This window comes from Bubalus bubalis, chromosome 12, assembly GCF_019923935.1.
Source record: "Bubalus bubalis isolate 160015118507 breed Murrah chromosome 12, NDDB_SH_1, whole genome shotgun sequence".
Lineage (NCBI taxonomy): Eukaryota > Metazoa > Chordata > Mammalia > Artiodactyla > Bovidae > Bubalus > Bubalus bubalis.
In genome coordinates, this window is record NC_059168.1 from 21,468,257 (window position 1) to 21,493,631 (window position 25,375).

The following is a 25,375-nucleotide window of genomic DNA, read 5'->3' on the forward strand; positions in this document are numbered from 1 at the left end:
TTCACTGAGACTCTTGTCCATCGAGTCAGTGATGCCATCCAGCCATCTCATCCTCTGACATCCCCTTCTCCTCTTGCCCCCAATCCCTCCCAATATTGCCAGGAGTAATAAAGTATTAAAAACAAAATGATAGGGACATATCAAAGGGACACAAGAGACAACCTGAAAGAGCTCCCAATGACCATGCTGGAACAACTTGAGCAATCTGAGTACTGGATTACAGTCCACAATATAAAATAAGTACTGATAAATCCATCAGTTCAGTTCAGTCACTCAGTCGTGTCCTACTCTTTGCGACCCCATGAATCGCAGCACGCCAGGCCTCCCTGTCCATCACCAACTCCCAGAGTTCACTCAGACTCACGTCCATCAAGTCAGTGATGCCATCCAGCCATCTCATCCTCTGTCGTCCCCTTCTCCTCCTGCCCCCAATCCCTCCCAGCATCAGGGTCTTTTCCAATGAGTCAGCTCTTCGCATGAGGTGGCCAAAGTACTGGAGTTTCAGCTTTAGCATCATTCCTTCCAAAGAAATCCCAGGGCTGATCTCCTTCAGAATGGACTGGTTGGATCTCCTTGCAGTCCAAGGGACTCTCAAGAGTCTTCTCCAACACCACAGTTAAAAGCATCAATTCCTCGGCGCTCAGCTTTCTTCACAGTCCAATTCTCACATCCATACATGACCACTGGAAAAACCACAGCCTTGACTAGATGGACCTTTATTGGCAAAGTAATGTCTCTGCTTTTGAATATGCTAACTGAGGAGCAAAGATACAAATCTCCATACGGAAAAGCTCCAAGTAATTTACATAGCTACTCCCTCTCTCACAAAGATGAGGCTTAACTAGTCACCCTCTAAGTGTGGGGCTATGTTTAATGATTTGCTTTCGGACAGCACGGCATGGAAAGGTGGGAACAGTGACTTACAATGAAGAAACCTGGAAAACATCATCAAGGCCAGGTGATCAAGGTTAACATCACCAGTGATAAGTCAAATTAATAGCATGGATACTTCATCCTCCCCAATAATTTATACTCCAGTCTAACCGTGAGAAAATCATTAGATACAACTAAATAGAGACACACACTATAAAATACCTGATTAGCACTCCTCAAAACTGTAAAGGCCATCACAAACAAACAAAGTCTGGGAAACACAAGGACAAAATGTAAGGAGGCATCCTGAGTGGGAGCCTGGTACAGAAGAGAAGTCAGGGGAAAGCCAGTTGAAATCCAAACAAAAGGTAACGTTCAGTTAACAGTGATGAACCAAAGTTGGTTCTTATAGTTGTGACAAATGTACCATGGTCATGTGAGATGTTAACAAAAGGGGAAAACAGGTGAGGAGCTTACAGAAACTCTCTACTATTTTTGTAACTTTTTATAAATCTAAGAATATTCTAAAATAAGCTAAAAAAAAAATCTCAAGCCAAAGAATTAAAAGAGAAACTAAATTTTAAAAATGGTATGAGTGTAAAAAGATGAGTTTAAGCCTTGTCCAGATAAACAAAAAGGTATTTATCTCCTAAAACAGCTGATCATATCAGGTAAATGAATAACTTTTACAAACAATGCTGCTAAAAAAAAACTAGATCCTTTTGCGGCCATATAAAATAAGTTTGGTTTCCAGAGTTTTCTAAAACCCACCAAAATAAGTTAAATTATATTTTTAGAATACTTTGTCTAAAGTCTTATAAACACAGATTTAAATTTCATACCTTTTATATGATCACTTACTATAAAACAATACAGGTTATATTATTATAGAAATGTTCTTTAAAATTTAATCCAAATACTATAACATGATAGAAACAGCCAAGGAAATCTCAATACAAACCTACTGTAAAAATAGCAACTCTGCCCAGTAATTAACAGTAACCTTCAATTTTGGTTTTTTGAAAGAAAAAAGTCTGTCAAGCCTCATGTAACCACAGTTTACTTTAGGAAAAAAAACAACAAAAAAACCTCAACATTCCAAATGAAAACATCATATGCGATTAGCAGACTCCAGTAGTGAAGCAGATGAACATCAAAGTACTGACTAGAAACACAAGACCCCCAAAGAAAAATGTCAACATAATGATTATGAAATAAAAATGACAATGGCTGGCTGACCTATGACTGTTCAAGTTGAATGGCACACAACAAGTAAACAGCTCTGCGTGTGGCCTGTTTCTGTAGAAGGCTTTATAGTCTCTATTCAACCCTCTTTGAAGGTTTGGGGTTTGACGTTTCATTAAAGGGAGAAAAGGCGGAGGAGCAGGGGCGGGGACAAACGCAGCAAGAAACAGAGAAAGGAAAGCAGAACAAGTTTTCATAAAGCGACTGTCCACCTGAGTCTCCTATCACTGGCGCCTCAATGTCCTCTACCTCTCACTGACTCCGACACCTTAAGGATGTTGTGGTGGGAGAGCAGTGTGAAGCCTCCTGTGTAGGGACACTGGGAGATCAAAGTCACCAACTCCTGAGGTACCAGAAGGAAAACAGGAATCCAAAAAAGGATTTCAAGGATGCACAGGTGTTGAAAGAAAACTTTGATTACAACAATGGTGGGTCATATCTCACTATCTTTCCATTAGTCTTAGCTGTTTCGACTAGAACATATTCAGTAACTTGTAACACCAAACTTTTTCCTAAATACCATAACTTTCACATACATGTATATTATGGCACAGGTCTTTCATGGCATATTTCACTCACTCACTCAAATGTGACACCTCAAAAAAAGACTGAAACCACAAATCTTGAATCCTTTGAACATTTTTTAAAAGCGAGGAGGAAGTTAGATGAGAGCTCTTCTTTATTTGAAACCTCTAAGCAAAAGATGTCCCTTCTCTTGGCTCCCATAAGAAATCTGAAGAAATCTCATTGGCACATTCACTTTTCTTCTTTACCACATCTCCCCCCTGATCCCTTCAGTTCTGCTAGTCGACCACAGGGTGGGAAGGGGAAGGATATGAGACAACATATTTCCACTTAAATTGATTATCTCAATCGATCTGTCCAAACTCCAACTATACAGCTTACTTTATTCAAGTTTCCCATCTCTTCAGGCCACCTATGCTCCAAACTTCCCATGTCCTTAATCTAATTCACATTATTATCATTCATTCTTGGACTGTTCGCACAGAACCATGCCTAGGACTTAGTGAGTACTCCATAAATGCTATTTGCTATTATTATAATTACTGCTGTCATTAATATCCAATATTCTCCACTATTCTCATTTGATGCAATCTGACCTATTTCCTGCATGATCCCTTCTTGCTTATCCCCCACCCTCAATTGTCTTCATTTTCCAATATTCATTTCAACTGCAATATTGTTCCACTTCACCTATTAAATCTAAGCACATTTTAGAGACCAACTTTCAGTCTGTTTCTTCTAGAAAGTTGCAACTGTTTTCTGATCTTCTGTAAGTCTATCAAGAATCACATAATTCAATACATAATAAAAAAATGCTCCATGTTAATGCTGGAATTAAATTACATAGTACATTGATACCCTGGGGTAAGAAATGGTAAACCACTCCAGAACTCTTGCCTGGAAAATGCCATGGACAGAGGGGCCAGGCAGGTTACAGTCCATGGGGTCACAAAGAGTTTGACACGACTGAGCGTGTACCCACACACATGCCCATATCTACCCTGCCACCTCCCTGAGAAGAGGGCTCACATCTTCCGCATCAGCCGTGGTACAGGGTTCAACAGAGATGCTCAGTAAGTACCCCTGGGGAACACACTTAGAGAAGGATATAAATGATATGGCGCTAGGAGGAAGTAACAGGATCAAACTCCTCAACAAAAGACTACGAAAGATGTCACCATCTTCTCTTATTTTCTGAATCACTTGTAAACAGGATATTTTGCCAACCACTCTAAACACTCCAGAAAACAACTCTACAGACAGCAAGTACATTCTCCTAACTGGATTCAATGAACTCCCAGTCTTACCTCCCCTAGTTGTACGCTATATGTGCTGTGCATGCTAGGTCGCTTCAGTCGTGCCTGACTCTTTGCAACACGATGGACTGCAGCCCACCAGGCTCCTCTGTCCACAGGATTCTCTAGGCAAGAATACTGGAGTGGGTTGCTGTGCCCTCCTCCAGGGGATCCTCCCGACCGAGGGATCGACTTGTCTCTCTTACGTCTCCTGGACTGGCAGGCAGGTTCCTTACCACTAGTGCCACCTGGGAAACCCAGTTCTATGCTATATCTGACTCCAAAGTACTGCATACCACTCTTTAAAAACCTCAAACTACCCCTGTGTGAACACAGACAGTTACAGCGGAAGACCACGTAAAGACACCAGGAGAAGATAGTCATTTACATAAGACAAGGAGAAAGGCCTTAGAAGAAACTAACTCTGCTAAAAATCCTTGATCTCAGAACTTTTAGCCTCCAGAGCTAGTAGGAACTCCAAGAAAATAAGTTTCTGTTGTTTAAGCCACCCAGTCTATGATACTCTATTTTGACATCCCTAGTAAGCTAATACAAGAACCCCAAAATAGACCCATACAGATACAGTCAAGTGACCTTTGTCAAAGGAATTATGGTAATTAGATGGAAAAAGGATGATCTTTTCAACAAAAGGTATTCAAACAACTGGACATCCACATGCCAAAAAAAAAAAAAAAAATATCTAGACACAGATCTTAACATCTCTCACAAAAATTAACTATTTCAAATAGATCATAGACCTAAATGTCAAATGCAGAACTAAAGAAGTCCTGGAAGAAAAAATCTAGGTGACCACAGTCTGGGTTTGGCAATGGGTTTTTAAATAACACCAAAGCCATGATCAATGAAATAATCAAAAAGCTGGACTTCACTAAATTAAGAACTCCTACTCTGCTACAGACACTGTTAAGAGAATGAAAAGACAAGCCACAGATGGGAGAAAATAACTGCAATACATATATCTGATATAGGGCTTGTACCTACAATATACAAAGAATTCTTAAAACTGTTAGAAGACAAACAATCCAATTTTTAAAAAGACAAAAAGACCTGAACAGACACCTCACCAAACAAGATACACAGATGACAAACAAGCACATGAAAAGATGATCAATGTCCCAGGGATCTGCAAATTAAATAAGATAACCACCACAGACCTATGAAGATAGCCAAAATCCAAAAGACAGACACCACCAAATGCTGGCGAGGCTGTCGAGCGACAGGAACAGGATTCATTGCTGGTTGGAATACAAAATGGTACAGTCGCTCTGGAAGCAAGTTTGGCAGTTTTTCCACAAAGCTAAACATAGTCTCACCACACAATTCAGCAATTACACTCCTTGGTATTTACCCCAAACAGTTGAAAAGTTATGTCCACACAAAAATCTCTGTCCACAGATGTTTACCGCAGGGAGGAAAGAAAAAAGCCCCTTCAAAATTCAAAACCAAGAGTGTGCTACTCATTTGGGTCTGGGGTTCAAATCTGCATTACACATAATGTATGAGAAATTCCAAACTGAGCATTCAACATAAAGATTAGTTCCAGATCAATGAGACTCATGAGGTTTCCAATAGGAGTGAAAGCAAAACTGTTTTGGAAGCACATTCCCATATAACTTGAGCCACAAAAGATTTTCACATAAATTTCAGATGAATTAAAAATTAAAATAAAAATCTACCACAAGGGAGAATCAACAAACACAACAAACCAAAACATAGAAAGATCAACATTCCCCCCACCTCGAATTTGAAAAGACAGGATAGTAATCTGAAAAACAAACGTTAGTAAGTATGTTAAGATAATCAAAGTTATAAGAAGGGGTCAAAACCCTAAGAACAAGAAACTATGCAAAAAAGAATATACAGACTTGAAAAAAATAATAAAACAGAGCTTCTCGAAATGTAATTATTAATTTATTTATTAATTTAATTATTAAAGGAAGTGAATCTACTATGGACTGAACTGTGTCCCCCACCTCCCCCCAGTTCATATGTTGAAACCCTCATCTCCATGTGATGGTGTCTGGAGACGGGGCCTTGGGCAGATAATTAGGCTTAGATGAGGATGAGGTAATGAGGCTGGGGGCCCTCACATGGCACCAGTGCCCTTAGAAGAAGAGATACAAGAGAGCTTCACTTCGTCTCTGCCATGTAAGCACACAGTAAGACAGCAGATGAGGGCCCTCCACAAGCCAGGACAGAGCCCTCACCAGAAACCAACTGTGCCGGCACACCTTGATCCCAGACCTCTAGTCTTCAGAACCGTGACAAAGTAAATTTCTGTTGTTTAAGCCATCCAGTCTATGGTATTTTGTTTTTGCAGCTGGAGCTGACTAAGACAGAATCTAAATAACCAAGGCTTAAATAGTTTGGCCATTAAAATAAGTGATAGTGATTAATTAGAACTCAATAAATAAGAATCTTTAAGTCCAAAAATAAATAAATGGAGAAGTAAGCGGACAGAGGAGCCTGGTGGGCTACAGTCCATGGAGCTGCAAAGAGTCGGACATGACTAAGAGACTAAGTACAGCAAAAGCTCTTCATCACAACAGAATGTCAACCAATAAATACAGAAAAAATTAATGGAGCTAGAACACCACTATTTTGCAACCATCATAGTAATAATTCGAGTAAGAATCATCACTGGAAGCTAAAACTAATGGATGTAAGTTAGATGAAAAAGGAGGTATTATACAGTCTCACAGTATCTCCCCACAAATTACTTATTAACTACAAAAAGAAAAAAGTTAACTCTGTAGTGGTGAAATCTGGCAGACCCTTGTTAATCAAGTGATCAAAACTAACATTAATAAAGGGACAAATCAACATCATGCGCCTCCTGATACGATTCACTGAGTACACATCATCACTTACACACTTTTCTGCCCAAAATGTGTAACCTGAATTTAACCAAAAGGAAACACCAGACACTCCAAAAATGAAGGACATTCTACAAAATAAATGACACACACTCTTCAGAAATGTCAGTGTCTAGGATAACAAAGAAAGGCTAAAAAACTATTCTAGATGAAGAGAGACTGGAAAGTCTTGAAAACTAAAAGCAATGAATAATTCTGTGTCAGTTTCTAAACTAGCAGGCAAAATGCTCTTATGGACATTATTAAGACCACTGGAGAAATCTGAATAAGGTCTACAGATCAGATAGTAGTAGTATATTGAAAGTCTGACTCGGCGGTTTCATTTAAGTGAAAAATACTTGAGAAATACTGTGAGTTGTATATACATAAAGGAGCATGATGCTTGTAATTTACTCTCAAATGCTTCCCAGAAAAATACTAGGTTAGCCAAAATGTTCGTTCAGGTATTTCCTTAGGATGCTATGGAAGAACCCAAATGAACTTTTTTTTTGGCCAACCCAGTAATATGTGTGCATACATATATATACATCTAGAGAGAGAAAGAGAGGAAAAAAAATGACAACGCAAATGTGGCCAAGTGTTAACCACTGGTGAATGTGCATAAGGGTATATGAGAGTTTTTTGTATTATTCTTCTAATTTTCCTGTGAGTTCAAATAATTTTTTTTAAAGGCAACAGAAATTCTGAATAGCTGATGAGACTAGACACAATGGAAGATACTGAAGGTATGAACCATACTATAAGACAGCATACAGAGCTGAAAAATCATGATGTTATACAACATGATGAAATACAGAGAAAAGTACACAATAGTTCTAAAGAAAAAAACGATAGGAAAAAAGTAATCGTCAAAGATATGCCAGCTTAGAATTTTCCAGAATTGATGAAACAAGTATTTTTATTTAAATCCACATCTAGAAACATCAATGTAACACCAGAGTCAAATAAAAAAATCTTAAAATCAATTAGAAAGAAAACACTGATTAGCTACAAGGAACAACAAATTGACAACAGACTTCTTATCATCAACAATAGAATATCTTCAGAGTTCCGAGAGAAAGTAGTTAACTTAGTTATACTACACTACATTATAAAAGTTAAGACAAAAATAGAGATATTTATTGAAAAAAAGAGACTGAGTTTTACCTTTACACAGTCGAAGGGAGAGGGGGAGGGAGGAATAATAATCTACCAAATAATGCTAAACAGGAAGAAGAAAACTGAAGCCAGAGTGACACAGTAAGATGCCAAAAACAATAGTGAGCAAAGAAACTGAAAACCATATGGTTGAACGTAAAATAGCACTGTATGTAAAAAGCAATGATAGTAAACACTCATCTGGGAGACAAAAAAAGCAGTGTAGAACCAAACTAACAGACAACACAGAGCAGAAAGGTGGCAATTGAGTCGAATCATTCTCAAGTCCATGCACTGACCAGAAAGAGAATAAAGATGCATTAACCTTATTATCCATGTTGAAATTTTAAACCAGAAGTATAAAAATAAAATGTATAAAAATAACTTTTAGCCCAACAGAGGAAAAAGGGAGGAAATAAAACTCATCCAATAGTGACCTAAGAAGGTTAGAAAGACAAGACTGGCCCTAACGAATTTGGAAAATATACTGTAGTTCAAATGAGTAGCACATTTTCCGAGCATTTATTTGTCTTTATCTTGGATATCTAAAACATTATCTATCACATCTCAAAATATGAACGCTCACTTTAGTCAGAATGTCTATTACCTCTTTGCTCACTTAGGTCCCACAGTTAGATGTTTATACATACCTACTCCTTTGGAATGGCTTCACTCACAAATGACAAGTTTTCTCTCTACAAATGAAAACTTAATTATTTCTTTGACTCCCAGGTCAGATTCATTCTTCCTGGAAGTCCTTACTAAATTAACGCCAACTCACCTTTCCCTTAAATTGAATTTTCTATAGTATTTAAAACATGTTATTGCTCTTTTAATTGTTCAAATACCGCCTCGACCCAGAGGGATGGTACGGGAAGGGAGGAGAGTTCAGGATGGGGAACACATGTATACCTGTGGCGGATTCATGTTGATATATGGCAAAACCAATACAATATTGTAAAGTTAAAAAAAAAAAAAATGTTCCTTAGATGTTCCATTTTAGGCATAACTTTGTGCTCGCTTCAGCAGCACATATACATTTTAGTCATAATTTGTTTCCTTAATCAGATTATAAGCTCCTCAAGATCTGAAAGAATTCTTTAGGATTTTCTAAACCAATCAAGCACAATGTTGTTTGTTTTTCTCTTAAGGATGAAGCAAACTTTTATTTTCCTTTAATAAGCACAAAATATTAATTTTGCAAAATATGTACCAATTCATCTCATATATAAAGCTCTAAGGACTTTGTTTTAATCTTTAGATAATATAGTTGAAGTGGACAGCTTTTTAAATTCATTTCCCCTGTTTTCATTTTGCCAATTTTAATAAGAGTCCATATGCTCAGGGCTAAAAATGTTCAAGGTTAAATCAAAGGAAGTCAGACACCACTAGTACAGTGAAGATTTTAATTAAAACTGAAGCTGTGGCTCACATTACAAATACTGTACCACTGTGAAGAAATATTACATAATAGCTATCTTTTACTATATTAGTAGAGACAGCAAATGATGAAATTTATAAATAAGAAGAAAAGGCAAACATTAATAAACTAAAGGAGAGCTAAATAAATGGAGAGAGATACCATATTCACAGATCACAGGGCTCAGTACTGTTAAGATCTCAATTTTCCACAAACTGAACTGCAGATTCCACGTAATCCCAATAAAATCCCAGTAGGTTACATATGGGATAAAATATCACAGAATTATACACACAGATATGAAAATATGAGTGCATGCAAAAAGGGGTGAAATTTACTAAGGTCCAGTTAACTGCATTGTATCAATCAATCTTCCTGGTTTTGATAATGCACTATAGTTGGGCAAAAGTATCAACACTGGGGGAAGCTAGGGGTTGGGTCCACATGATCTCTTTGTCCTTTTTTTTTTTTTTGCCACTTCCTGTGAGTTTTTAATCACTTCAAAATAAAAAGTTAAAATCTCAGAAGCCTTTGTCATATCATTGAAATGCTGACTCTAAAATCTGCATGGTAAAAATAAAGGACCTAGAATACATAAAACAATTTTGAAAGGTGGGGATAAAGTTGAAGGACTCACTGTGTGAGTGCATGCTAAGTTGCTTTAGTCATGTCCAACTCTTTGAGACCTTATGGACTGTACCCCTCCAGGCTCCTCTGTCCATGGGATTCTCCAGGCAAGAATACTGGAGTGGACTGCCATGCCCTCCTCCAGGGGATCTTCTGGACCCAGGGATCAAACATGCATCTTTCATGTCTAGCATTGGCAGGCGGGTTCTTTACCACTAGCATCACCTGGGAAGATCTCACTACTTGATTTCAAGACTTTCTATAAAGCTACAGTAAGCCCCCAGGTGGCTCAACGGGTAAAGAATCCACTTGCAATGCGGGAGATACGGGAGACCTGGGCTCGATCCCTGGGTGGGGAAGATTCCCCAGGAGTAGGGCATGGCAACCCACTCCAGTATTCTTGCCTGGAGAATGCACATATGCACAAGCAAGACTGAGGTATTGTTGAAAATATAGCCAAACAGCTCAATGGGACAAGACAAAGTGCCGAATACCACACGTACTGTCAAGTGATTTTTGTCAAAGGTGCCAAGGTAATCCATTTGGGATACACTTATATCACAATCTAGAAGAGCTTTCATAGTGACAGAAATTAGAACAGGAGTGGAATGGTTGAGGGGGGCAGTGCTGCATGACTGAGAAGGGACATAAGAGAATTTTCTGAGGTTAAGGAAACCTTCTACCTTAATAAAGGCATGGGTTGCAGAACTATATATGTCAAAACTCCTCTAATTGAAACATTTAAGGTCTAAGCATTTCACTCTAAGTATGCCATAATTAATTTTAAAAATATGCAACAGCATACAAGTTTTGTAAAATATCTGTCTACAAAGAAACATCAAAATACTAAGAATATTCATCTCTTGGGAGTAAGCCTATCAATTATTTTAATTTTCTCAGAGTTTTCTTATTGTCTATTTTTTTCTTTTAAAAAATATACGTTATAATCAGAATACAAAAAACTTTTCAAATTTATGCCAGAATAAAAATATCTAGCTCATATTCTACTGCTCCATTCACTAATTCCTTATATCAATTATCCTCCAAATCTGCAGCATTTTTCTTCAATAGGACACATTTTTCATCTCCTCCTGTTAATCCCTTAGTAAGCTGGGAGAAAGGTTCTGGCCCTTATCAGCCTCATTTATCCTAAGATACTGCTAAACAATTGTTATTCTGCACAGAAAAATGAAGGGAAGTCTTTATTATTCCTGTTTCTTTATAGAGTAACCACAGCCAGAAAATAAGGGGGGGAAAAAAACCTCACAGATACCTATTTTCTAATAGAGTATTCAAACTGTCAGAGCTCCCCTTCTCAACTTCACTGTCTCTATAACTGATGCCATTCTCCCACTAACTGATTTAAACAAGTATTTATAAAGCACCTATTACATGCTCCTCAATGAGGCTTAAAATTAAGTCCTCTCTGAATTGTCTCTCTCCATCCCTGTACTTCTCCACAAAGCCCTGTCAAATTTCTCTCCAAGATGCTTTTCATCTATCTGTTCTTCCTTTCCATTCTTCACTTCTGTTTGCCTTGTCTGACCCATTCCCATTGACCTTCCTCTTAGATCTCTATATAACCCTCTAGCACAGTTCTGTGAATCCCTGGAGGTCCCTGGGAGCTCTTTCTGAGAGCCTGAATAGTCAAAACCATTTTCATAATAATACCGAAACGCTATTGGCCCTCTTTCACTGTGCCGACATTTGTACTAACAGTACAAAAACAGTGATGCTAAAACTGCCGGCGAAGTGTTCGTTTTTCAGTCTTGTCCGACTCTTGATGATCCCACAGACTGTAGCCCGCCAGGCTCCTCTGTCCATGAAATTCTCTAGGCAAGAATACTGGCATGGGTTGCCATTCCCTTCTCTGGAGGATCTTCCCGACCCAGGCATTGCAGGAGGATTCTTTACCATCTGAGCCACCAGGGAAGCCCAAACTACCCGTGCCTTAGCACAAATCAAGGCAGCAGCCCCACAATGTAGAGCAGTCAACTGTATTCTTCACTGCCGCGCACTCACTGGGAAAAAACAAACCAGTTTCACTTAAGAATGCCCTTGTGGAAGCATGAGTATTAATTTTATTAAATCTTCACCCTTAAACACTTATTATTTTAATATTCTATTTGAGGAAATGCATAAAACACTTCCACATTCCAAGTACACTGGTTATCATCTCAAAGAACAGCACTGGGGATTGAGCTGCAACCTGAACTAGCCACTTTTCCCACAGTAAACTGTTTTTACTTCAAAGACCAACTGACTACCTGTGATTATTCATGTCTAGATATCTGACATTTTCTTGAACATGAACGAAATGAATTTGTCAGTTTAATGAAAAAACCAACAGTTTGTTGCAGGGGATGCATTTAGCACTTTCAAATAGAAACTTGAGTCTTGGAAAACTTGTATCTACCATTGATAATTTAAGACTTTTCTGATGAGATGAGTGATGATTTGTGGTACTGTGTAATGAAAGGTGGCAACCTTGGGAAGGTCTGGATAATGTCGTGGATCTATATTTTTGAGTGAACAATGCATGCTGTTAAAAAAAAAATCATACATGGGTAAAAATGATGTTTAAAATTCAAGAGAGACTAACAATTAAGTGTTTTACCATAACAGTAGGTCTTAGATTCTACTTTATAACTAATTTTTAACTGTCAAGTTGTAGAGAAGTATTAGAGGAAAATACCCATAATTATCTGAAAAGGGTATTAAAAAATATTCTCCTTTTCCAAAAAAATATGTGCCAGAGACCAGAGTTCCTTTACATGTCAACCAAAACAAAGTATCCCAATAGGCTGAATGAGGGAGAAGAGAATGGCAACCCACTCCGTATTCCTGCCTAGAGAATCCTGTGGACAGAGGAACCTGGAGGGCTGCTGTCCATAGGGTCGCAGAGCTGGACACTACTGAAGCGACTTAGCATGCATGCATGCACGCACTGGAGAAGGACATGGCAACCCACTCCTGTATTCTTGCCTGGAGAATCCCAGGGATGGGGGAGCCTGATGGGCTGCCGTCTATGGGGTCGCACAGAGTCAGACACGACTAAAGCGACTTAGTGGCAGCAGCAGCAGGCTGAATGAAAGAACAATGAGAATCTGCTGCCTTCTATTTAACAAAATATTAAAGAGATTTTCAAAATGTATAACAATGCCGCTCCCTTCACTAAATTTTTTATTTGGAAAATAGTTATTTTTCATGAAAATGTCAATTTATGTTGACATGTTATAAGTTTATTATTTTTTTCAAAAAATTAATATTAAAAAACCTCTCAGGTATAATTGCTAATATAGTCAATCGCAATAGATACAATTAACATAAACAACTCTGGTGTTATCAACTATTTTTAAGAGTACATAAGGATTCTAAAGCAGATTCTTTCATAGGTATTTCTGCCCTTCCTCTCTGATCCATTCTCATCAAAACTGCCAGAATAACCCTGGGCACTCGTCAACATTATTACATCCTGCACAAAAGTCGTTAGTGCTCCCCACAGCCTGTCACTCCCTATATACACGATTTTACCTAGCTTCCAAGTTTGTAAATTGGTCCTGCCTCACCTAGCAAATTCTACTTCTCCATGCTCCTGCACATGGGTCTTCCATGTTAGTCAATCCTCCCTTTTAGTCTCTAAACCTTTACTCCTATAGTTATACAGTCACTCCTCACCTGGAAAGCGCCTACCATTCCTTCCTCTCTCCCTGTCTCTTCCAATCTCAACTTTCTCTTCCTAAGGGGCCAGAAGGCAAAAAGGACAATGTCTCAAAGGTGAGATTTAAACTATCGGCAGCACATAATCTTTCTAAATTGTGGATCATTACATTGTAATTTATATATTCCACAGAAACTGTACTTCAATTTTTCTTAAGAAGTTTGCGTTTTATAGGTAATGAAGGAACAGAAGGTGGATGATTTATACAGGAAGAACTTTCTTACCATCTCAAGTTTTTTAGACGACTTTAAACAGACTAAATAAATGTCTTATTTGGACGTACCTAAATTTACGGTCACATCTAAAATTTTTCCAACAGATTTTAAGGATTAAAGGAGGCAATACATTGTCACATGAAGAATCCAAACCTATAACCTCAGGTCAAGGCAGCTGGAAATGAAACATGGCATCTTCCAGCCGCATCTCCACCAAAAAAAAAAACAAAACAAAACACAAAAACCTGTAAAAACAAAGCTAAAACAAACATGAGCTCATCTCTCAAATCTAAGGCCTTTTGGTACTGGTGAACAAAGTCCTCTTCCTGATTTGAAGTCCAACTTAATCATATTTTCAAAACACAAAAACCAGTATGTAACAGCTACATATATTTTTTTTTACTAGTTACTAAATGTCTTTAGTTTAAAATGACAAGAGTATCTTACATCCATGTAAGCTATGAATACTGCTTATTATGCAGAAGATACATTAAGCCTATTGATTTACCTTGGTCCTAATAATAATCCATAATGTTTAATTCAGTCTGTACCCACTGTGGCCACAGCTGTAGGTCAAGCCTGATATCATCTCCACTATAAAACCTGCTGTGATTTCTCCAAACCGGAAATAATGTTCTCCTTCCTCTAAACTTAGGTAGTAGCACATGGTTTCTCTCCTGCCGGTTCATTCATTCATTCCACAAATATTTACTGTGAGTCTAATACGTGTTAGGCACTTTTCTACGTTCTGGGGATACAGCCGTGGACAAAACTAAACCACCAGCTTCTTGGGCTTACACCCTAGTGCGGAGAGGAGGGCAATAAGTAAATAAATATAAGGTGACACATGCCACAGTGAGAATTAGGGAGAGTAAGAAGCAGAGCTGAATTTTTTTATAAAGCTAATAAAACTTAAAAGTTCAGGCCTCCTCACTCTCCTGGGCCTCTAAGAGTGCTGAGAGCTACTGGGACGTGGAGGGTGCTGCTGGGGAGGAGAGGCAGGGTGGGTGGTATCCGGAAGTGCCACCCAGCATCTCTGCTTAAATGCCTGACGAGCCCTCAGAAGAGAGGGACCTGCCTCTAAGGTTACAGCACTTGCTGGGACACCTTTTCTAATTCTAAGTATTCACTTTCACACCAAACATTTTATTCTAATGTATTTGTTTTCTCACTGAGGGTACCCAAATTACTGTATAAAGTTCAGGCCCTACAAAATCTGGACACATTCCGGGTAAAGACAGAAGTGCGGAGGAGTTGTTTCTTATAGGATCGTAAGGAACATGCACATTAAAAGGTGACATTTGAGCTGACACCTGAGGGAAATGAAAAGGCAAACCATACAGACATTGGGGGAGGGGAATTTTCAAGCACAGACAGCAAGTGCAAAACCACTGAGGCAGCAGCAGGAGGAGCAGAGTAGGTTAGGAAGACAGCAGCAGGAGAAACAGCAATATACGATAATAAATATTATGACTGACAATGAACCATTACTGAGTATTAGGTGACAGGCCCTGCCCCAAATGGGGCTTCCCTGGTAGCTCAGACGGTAAAGAATCTACCTTTTCATACTGTTCATGGGGTTCTAGCTAAAACTGAACATGGAACAAAAGACTGGTTCCAAATCGGGAAAGGAGTATGTCAAGGCTGTATATTGTCACCCTGCTTATTTAACTTATATGCAGAGTACATCATGCGAAATGCCTGGCTGGATGAAACACAAGCTAGAATCAAGATTGCCAGGAGAAATATCAATAACCTCAGATATGCAGATGACACCACCCTTATGACAGAAAGCAAAGAACTAAAGAGCCTCTTGATGAAAGTGAGAGAGGAGAGTGAAAAAGCTGGCTTAAAACTCAACATTCAGAAAACTAACATCACGGCATCTGGTCCCATCACTTCATGGCAAATAGATGGGGAAACAGTGGAAAGAGTGAGAGACTTTATTTTTGGGGGGCTCCAAAATCACTGCACATGGTGACTGCAGCCATGAAATTAAAAGATGCTTGCTCTTGGAAGAAAAGCTATGACCAACCTTGACCAACCTAGATAGCATATTAAAAAGCAGAGACATTACTTTGCCAACAAAGGTCCATCTAGTCAAAGCTATTGCTTTTCCAGTAGTCATGTATGGATGTGAGAGTTGGACTATAAAGAAAGCTGAGCGCTGAAGAATTGCTTTTGAACTGTGGTGTTGGAGAAGACTCTTGTGAGTCCCCTGGGCTGCAAGGAGATCCAACCAGTCCATCCTAAAGGAAATCAGTCCTGAATATTCATTGGAAGGACTGATGCTGAAGCTGAAACTCCAATAAATTGGCCACCTGATGGGAAGAACAGACTCATTGTAAAAGACCCTGATGCTAGGAAAGATTGAAGGTGGGAGAAGGGGACGACAGAGGATGAGATGGTTGGATGGCATCACTGACACGATGGACAAGAGTTTGAGTAGGCTCTGGGAGTTGGTGATAGACAGGGAAACCTGGCGTGCTACAGTCCATGGGGTCGCAAAGAGTCGGACATGACTGAGCAACTGAACTGAACTGAAAGAATCTACTTGCCTTGCAGGAGACCCAGGTTCAATCCCTGGGTTGGGATGATCCCCTGGAGGAGGAAATGGCAACCAACTCCAGTGTTCATGCCTGGGAAAACCCCATGGACAGAGGAGCCTGGTGGGCTACAGTCCATGGGAGTCACAAAGAATTGGACATGACTAAGCAACACACACACACACACGCACACGCACATGCATGCACACACACTGTCCCAAATACTTTTTTAAGCATCTCCATTTTACAACTGAGGAAACTGAGGAACAGAGAGAAAGATTAGGTAATTGGCTAGTAGGTGGTGAAATCAGGTAGTCTGACTCCAGAAACTACTCTTAAATCACTATGCTGTGCTATAGAGAGGTTGACTGTCCACTTTACGAAGTGTCGGAACAATCTCTCTGCCAGTAAGATATTTAATGTGCTAGAAAAGGGGAAATCACAGTTTTGATCTCAAACTATGACAGCTTAAAGTAGGCTCACATTTTATGCCCCTGTACATAAAGTACCAAGTCTTATCCTTTTCACTATTTCACACACAGTCCCTAGAACCTTTCCTTTCATATTACAGCTATTCAATGTGGGGCAAATGTTAAATGGACTCTCATGAGAGAATGACTATTCATTCTCAATACAAAACAAATAGATGTACTTTCAAATTCTAGAGGTAAGTACCTCTTTAGGGAATCAGAGCCTAACAAAATCAGATAACCTGTTTGTGTCTACAGAAATTATTCAACAATCTGTTCCACTGTCATTTTCCACCTCAAATAAATACTGAAATGAGAAAACTCAACCTTAATTTATCCCACTCTATCTTTCTGAAGTTTAAGACTACTTCCTCTGGTCCCTCTCGACTTTGTTCTCCATGAAAGTAAAAAAAATGGGCATAGCCCTAGATACTCATGTTTCATTTTCTTTCAGCTGTTCTTTTCTAAATGCTAAAGGTCTTCATGTCTTAACTGACTTTTCCACAGAAGTCCTTACAAATCCTGACTATAATGAAAGAGTGTCTGATGGTATTAATCGGAATGCCTGAAAGACTGCAGAGTTACAAACAAGTTAACACACAATCACATGTGTTGTGATAACCTGTTTGTATCTACAGAAATTATTCAACAATCTGTTCCACTGTCACTTTCCACCTCAAATAAGTACTGAAGTGAGAAACTCAACCTTAATTTATCTCACTCTATCTTTCTGAAGTTTAAAACTACTTCCTCTGGTCCCTCTCGAACACATAAACACTTGAACATGCAAATTAATTTCCTGATTTCACTATCCCGTCTTCAATTCTCCCGTCAGCTTTCAGAGACTCTCTTTACACAGATCACCACGTGAAAGCTACCCTGGAGCGCAGCCTCTCTACAGCCTCTGCTCCAGAGGGAATGACTTCCCAACACACATAGATAAAATCAGTATCAACATTTCCAAAGCATGTTCTACAAGACACTAGTTCTAAGGATAAGCAGTTGGAATTACAGAGAAGAATCCCAGTGTTAAGGAAGTCTGGAGTTTGCTGGGTAAAGCACTGTTGACCAGGTTTGTTTACCGTAGGACTTCCTGGTCTTTGGTGTAACTCATAGTACTGCTTTCCTTGGAGCATCCTGGTCACACTTTGGAAAACACCTATGAAGTCCAGTCTGAAGGCACAGATGATGCCAAGGCTTCAAGAATCAAGACTTACCAACTGAGTTGGGACATACTGTGGCACTTGACAAAAGAGGGCTATGAGGCACCTTTGGAGGAAGATGTAGTCTGCGAAAAGGTCAGCTGGAGACAAGGACCTAGAACTCAGGAGAAGGCACAAGCTGGTGGCATCTGGGAGTGTCCACAGGGACCAGGCCAAAGCCACTGAACCAACTGAGACGCTCTCTTAGAACACATGAAAACCGGTGCTTCAAATTCACCTTGCCTCACCCTATCTCCAGCTTTAGCATCTTCTCTAGCTGTAAATCTAGAAAAACATCTGTACACAAAGGCTCTAAGGGTAGGAAAAATACAAATTAAACAGGAAAACTACCTGAGAAAAATAGCATAATGCATGTGGAAATCACATTAATGTTAACAAATGCTGGTAACGTGATATGGTATATAACTACCTAACCTCTCCAAGAAATTGCTTTCAAATGACAAACCTACAGCTCTCCATTCTTTTCTTCCTTAGGATCATGGACCTCTTTGAAAACGTAATAATACCAAAAGCCATCTCTCCAGAAAAACACACAAACTTACAATGTGAAGTCTATTAATTTCAGAGGATTTCATGGGCCTCCTGAGGCTCAATCAAAGAGCCCCTTTTAGCTGTCAACTCACAGGTCCCAAGGTAACTCCTGCTACAGATACTTCATCTGACAGATAAAACCCAGAGTTATAAGACATTTAAAAGTATTATGACTGTTCTTTTTAAATTATATGTTCATGTACTTTAAGACAGTGCAGTGCATGCCAAGTCGCTTCAGTCGTGTCTGCCTCTGTGCAACCCTATGGACTGCAGTCCACCAGGCTCTCTGTCCATGGGATTCTCCAGGCAAGAATATTGGAGTGGGTTGCCATGCCCTCCTCCAGGGGATCCTTCTGACCCAGGTATCGAACCTGTGTCTCTTACATCTACCTGCATTGGTAGGCGGGTTCTTTAGTACTACCATCACCTGGGAAGCCCAAGACAGTGCAGAGGAAATGTATTATCCGTATTTTTTTGGTCTTAAAAAAATTAAAAACTTGTTGACTGACATAAGTCATTTAACACCACAAACAGAAGGGCACGTGATGGTAATAATACCTTCAAACCAAAACAGCTCTGAGAGGCTAAATGATTTTACAAGGCTACAGAGCTAATAAATTCCGGCTCTTCCACATGCTGCTGCTGCTGCTAAGTCTCTTCAGTCATGTCCGACTCTGTGCAACCCCACAGACGGCAGCCCACCGGGCCCCTCTGTCCCTGGGATTCTCCAGGCAAGAACACTGGAGTGCGTTGCCATTTCCTTTTCCAATGCATGCATGCATGCTAAGTCACTTCAGTTGTGTTCGACTCTGTGCGACGCCATACACAGCAGCCCACCTGGCTCCTCTGTCCACAGGATTCTCTAGGCAAGAATTCTGGAGTGGGTTGCCATTTCCTTCTCCACTTCCACATCCTAGCTCAATACTTTTTAACCAAAACACACCACCTTAAATATAATAAGCATATTATTACATTGCATAGGATATAGCTTTCAAAACAAAAATCCCTTAAAACACCAACCCTCTAAGAATGACTGTACATAATCAGGCCTCTAACTTATTTACTTAATCGGATCATTCCATTTTTAGCACCTAAACACTGGTAAATCAGGGAGCAAACTACTGACTTTTGAAAAAAAAATCCTTTAATGCACTCCTCTCTAATTAACACAATTTGCATAAACAAGGAAAATCAAAAGAGCAAAACAAATACCAAAAAATAAAAATCTGTTATCTTTATAGCATGAACATGATTATGTATAGACAAAAATACAAATAGTTTAAGCTTTGGGTTGTTCAGCAAACCGGGGATATGATGCTAAAAACCACGTAGTTTCTCTCTTTTGGGTCCCTGGTACTAGAAGAGTCTGGCAGGCAGGGATCAAGCATCTATTATCTGATGTCCACTTGGCAGACTCTACAAAAACAGTGAGGCCTGGCTGCACAGCAGGACTTAGGTATACTAACTACTACTTAAAGATCCTCTCTGACTCAGAGCGCGGCTGCAGCTAAATGCTGAACTAAGTTGTGTGCCTCTGTGTCCTCACTTGGATAATACATGATCTGCCCACATATTAAGTTAAGAATTAAGAATGCAGTCCCTAAAGCAAACTGATTCACCTTCTGGCTTGGCCACTTACCATCTTTGACAGGTTACTGCAACTTCCCCGTGCTTTAGTTTCTTCTACTGCAAAATGGAGTTAATAGCAGTGTCTACCTCCATGGGTTGTTGTAAGATTAAGTAAGTTAATACAGGACGAAGTCTTAGAGCAGTGCCTGGCAAGTAACACTCTATAAATGTTAGCTTCTATTATCATTATTTTAAACAGATGACAAAATTAATCAACTTATACCTGTACTGCACTTAGATGTCTTGAGGAAATTACAGGCCTGAATTTTTTTTTTTAAACATGTGGCTTAACTACCAGCTGTTTTTTCTAAACACAATAAGTACATGGCCGATTATTCTTGTAAAGAACTGATAAAGCACTTACTGTCCACACTGCCACCTAAGACTGACACATTAGCAAAGTTTCAGTTACTTTTCATCTCAATACAGCAAGACTTCCTTAACCAACTCTAAGTTACCTGGATTCACTCACCTCAACTTTCACAATCACTACAAATTCCAAACACAGTAACATAATGGTTATTCTTACAGTGGCCTCCTAACTGCTCTTCACCTCTGTCCCCCATCTCCACCCCCCACACTGCAGCGATAAAGCTTGTAAAAATCCAAGTCTAAATTCACTCTTCTGCTTAAAACCCAGCAATGACTCCTCATTGTCCTAGGGAGAAGTCCCACCTCCTTGGAGGACCTAATAAGAGGCCTGCTCAATCTAGGGCCATTCTCCCTCTCTGGCTACTCAGGCCATACAGGCCTTCTTTCAAATCCTCACCCTGCCCCTGGGGCCTCCAAGCCTTCCCAGATCATGCTCCTTCTATCTGGCATAATCCCCTTTCCCCAGTGCCTCTGACTCCCCTGAGGAGATGAGGTCCCCCCTGGTACATGCTCTACTAGCCCTAATCCTAATCCTCTCTTCTCTGCAGCACAAAAGGAAATTGCAATAAGACAGTTATTTAAATGACTGTTTACTGTTGTTCTTGTCCAAAAAATATAAACAAGTAAGACTTGCGAAGACCGTCCCTCTTTTAGTGCTACAACCCAAGTGCTTAGACACACAGTACCTTATATACAGTGCCAGCCTGCTAAGTCTCTTCAGTTGTGTCCAACTCTTTGGGACCCCATGGACTGTATAGCCTGCCAAGCTCCTCTGTTCATGATATTCTCCAGGGAAAAATACTGGAGTAGGTTGCCACTGTCTACTCCAGGGGATCTTCCCCACCCAGGGATTGAACCCTCATCTCTTATGTCTCCTCCAAAGGCTGGTAGGTTCTCTACCACTTGAGCCACCTGGGAAGCCCCTATACACAGTAGGCATGCACAAGACACCCCTGCCGTCCATGGAGAAAAGTGGTGAGATAAGTGGGAAGGGAAAGCGACTCATTCACAAAACATGACTCCTGCAGAATACTGGCTGCATTGTGTTGAGTATCTAAGTTACCATATGCATTACAAGTCACGCCAAAGTAAAAAATCTTCTGCTTAAACGTGGGCAAAACAAAGTTAAGACTCAACTTTCCAAAGTAAACTTAAGTTTCTCTACGCATCCTCAGGTGTTATGTGAAACAGGAGGAGTTCTACTTCAGTTACCAGTAAGAAGATACACAACCAAATCAAGACTGCTGCCACATTTGGCATGAGCGTCCTCTTCTTGGCAGCCTCTGCGAGGCCAAGAGTTGAGCTGGCCAAGGAAGCATGCTTTATCTCCCACATTTAGAAGTGGTCCCTCTACAACAGGAATGCTGTGCTACTAATGGACTTTCGATTCTAACCTTGTCAAACCAGTACCTCCCCTAAGTGTTCAAGTCACTTAAAAAAAGAGAGAGTTGAATCGTATGTGTCACTGACGGAAACAAGTTTAATAAGGCATCACAATCCAATTTGAGATGGAGAAAAAGTTGCTCTTTCGAAAGAAAGGGAGAAAGGAGTCATCCTAACCAGATCTCTTTTGCAAAAGAAAGTCATTACTTGGAAAATTGAAAGAAACTGGCCTGCGGATGCTAAGAGACGAAAGGTGGTTGAGACTGCCCAGAGTAATGACCATTGCCGGGCCTGGTGGGCAGCAGATGCCAACCCAGCGCGGAATATCCCGGGTCCGTGCGGAGCACGCAGGTTTGACACACGCCAAACCCCTGCCATCCGGCTCGTCGCACTGCCCCTGCCAAAGCAACAAACGCGCAGACCCTCTCAACGCGGTCAAGAGCAGAGCTGCCGCCGCGGATCAGCGCTTCCCGGGAAACGCGCGTCAGGGGCAGATCCAGGTAAGGACGCGGGGGTCTTGGGGTTAACCGTCTGGCCCTTTGTTCGCTGCAAAGCCGCGGAGCCCTGGGCGCCCGCCGTGCCTCCTCCCCCACATCTCTCCGGCGCCGACAGGCAGGGCGGACTCCGGCGCCCCGGCTCGCCGGCGCCCCCCACCCTCCCCGCGGCGGGTCAGCGCCCCGCGGCCTCGGCGGCGCGCGGCCCCTCGCCCTCACCTTGTAGACGTCGCCGTAGGTGCCGCTGCCGATGCGCTGAATCAGCTCGAAGTCCTCCTGCGGGTTCCGGCGGGACAGATCGAAGCCGGGGTTCATGGCGGGCCCCGGGTGCCCCCCGCCTCCCTCCCAGCCAGGGGAGGGGGGGCGCTCAGGGGGCCACACGGAGAGTGAGAGCCGCGGCCGGCCCCCGGCTCCCCCCGGCGGTCACAATTGCCCGACTCCACGCTGCGGCCGCCGCCGCGGACGACAACCACCGGCCTAACCGTCCCCGCCCCCAGCAGCCCGCCGCGGCGCCGAACCCAGGTCACACCCACACGGAGCGGAGGACGCTCGCAGCCCCTAGCTCGGGGTGAAACTCCAACATGGCTTCCGCCTTGGCCGCTCCTCCCCCTCCCCTTACTCCGGCTCCGCCATCCTCCTCCCCTTTTCCCGGCTCCCGCCCGACTGCGCAGCCGCGATCCCGGAGGGAGCGCTCCCCGGCCCCGCGCGCAGCCCGCCCCTTGCGCGCTCCGGCTCCGCGCGCCTGCCCGGCACGGGCGGGTGGCCGGGTCCTACCGGCCCAAGCGGCCGCGGCTTCCCGTGGTGGCGGATCGGTCTGCGGCCGCCGCCAGCCAGGCCGCGCCAGGAAAGCTCGCCTGTCCCCGGGACCGTGGGTGGGCACAGGCCGACAGGAGCGCCTATTCGCTTGTCATTCCCCCAACGACAAAGTTTGACGTCGCCTCCTTAGGCTCCCATCCTGAGCAGGTAGTAGTTTGAATTTGCAGGTAGTGTCTCGAACTTTTTTTTTTTTTTTGAGACGCAGCCACAAATAGGACACAACCGAATTTCTGGTATTGCTGGCAAACTGTCCTGAGGAAAGCCCCTGCAAATGAATTGTGCTGACTCCGACTCCCGACACTCGGGCCCGTGGAGTTGACCTGCCGGGGTGCCAAAGAGGACGGGCCAGGAGGGCGGCCAGGGTGGCCTGCGCAGTAGGTAGGCGGTGGGAAACACCTCGAACGCGTGGAGGGCGTGGGAGACAGGCAGAGTCTAGAACTAAAGCAGTGCTTGACGATCACCTTCACAAGGCATCTGGATTATCACAGATGGGGGAGGGACCAGCAAGCTGTCAAGCAACCTTGCAAAGGAGAGTGGGGTGGGGATGAAAGGTGGAGGGTGGACAAGCTCCATTCCCACGCCTGACATGTCAACACGTGATGATCTGGAAGCTCTGTAGTTGAACAACCCAAAGCTCCACCCTGCTTAAGACCCAGATTTCAACCATTGCATCCCATGTATGTGGACACCAGCTCCAACTCTTATTAGCTGTCCAAGAAAACTTGTGGGTATGGAGGGTTTATTTTCTGTTCTCAGGAAACTACCCATTGTGTTAGTCGCTCAGTCCTGTGGACTCTTCGCAATCCCATGGACTGTAGCCCGCCAGGCTCCTCGGTCCATGGAATTCTCCAGGCACGAATACTGGAATGGATTGCCATGCCCTCCAGAGAATCGTCCTGACTCGGGGATCAAACCTGTGTTTCATGTCTCCTGCATTGGCAGACAGGTTCTTTACCCCCATCGCCACCTGGGAAGCGCCCACTAGGCATTTCCATCAGCAGTAATCAAGTATATTGGTGATGGCCATTTCCAAAGTACCACTTGGGAGTTTTGCTTCAGAAATGCTTTCCTGATACCCTTAGGCACCGCACCCTCTGACCATCAATATTCTCTAATGCCTCGAGGCTCCCTGAGAAACTAGGTCTTGTCAAACCTGTTAAGAATATAATTGTTCAGTTGCTCAGTAGTGTCTGACTCTTTGTGATCCCATGGACTGCAGCACGCCAGGCTTCCCTGTCCTTCACGATCTCTCACAGTTGGCTCAAACCCATGTCCATTGCGTCGATGATGCCATCCAACCATCTCATCCTCTGTTGCCCTCTTCTCCTCCTGACCTTAATCTTTCCCAGCATCAAGGTCTTTTCCAGTGAGTCGGCTCTTCACATCAGATGGCCTAAGTATTTGAGCTTCAGCATCAGTCCTTCCAATGAATATTCAGTTTTGATTTCCTTTAGGATTGACTGGTTTGATGTCCTTGCAGTCCAAGGGACTCTCAAGAATCTTTTCCAGCACCACAGTTCAAAGCATAATTTTTTCAGTGCTCAGCCTTCTTAATGGTCCAACTCTCACATCTGTGCATAACTACTGGGAAAACTAACTATGTGTACGTTAGTTGTCCAGTCATGTCCTGACTCTTTGCAGCCCCGTGGACTGTAGCCTGCCAGGTTCTCTGTCCATGGGATGAAAGACCATATAAGTATCATCAAATAATAGTCAAATGAACTAAACTGCTTCATTTTTATCTTTTCAGTCCCTTTGCTTACAGTAAGATTGCATGTTTACTAAATTCTCAAAGTTGTTTGCTCTGTTGACTAAAAGATGTTGGGAAATGACCATCTCTTTGCCTATACAAGTAGACTTTCAATTGTCTAGTTTTTAATTATTTTAAAGTATCAGTACCATGAGCATATTATACCATGAACATATTACTTAAACTGCCACTGTATAAATACTTAC

The 25,375-nt window shown here is 41.8% G+C and overlaps 1 protein-coding gene and 1 long non-coding RNA gene across 5 annotated transcripts in view; one reads left to right on the forward strand and one right to left on the reverse strand.

Annotated features, from left to right (window-relative positions):
* Positions 1-23,186, reverse strand: part of MAP4K3 (mitogen-activated protein kinase kinase kinase kinase 3) — a 185,985-nt gene extending 162,799 nt beyond the window's left edge. For 2 of the 4 annotated variants that reach the window (XM_025260905.3, XM_025260904.3), the window contains exon 1: positions 22,823-23,186. In XM_025260905.3, coding sequence (XP_025116690.1) covers positions 22,823-22,918 — 96 coding nt within the window. In that variant the 5' untranslated portion in view covers positions 22,919-23,186. The remainder of the gene's footprint in view (positions 1-22,822) is intronic. The other 2 variants (XM_006071208.4, XM_006071207.4) reach the window with 1 other exon arrangement.
* LOC123328435 overlaps positions 22,474-25,375 on the forward strand; it is a 75,823-nt gene continuing 72,921 nt past the window's right edge. Inside the window, exons 1-2 of the long non-coding RNA XR_006543257.1 lie at positions 22,474-22,609; positions 23,619-23,797. This is a non-coding gene — a long non-coding RNA (uncharacterized LOC123328435). The remainder of the gene's footprint in view (positions 22,610-23,618; positions 23,798-25,375) is intronic.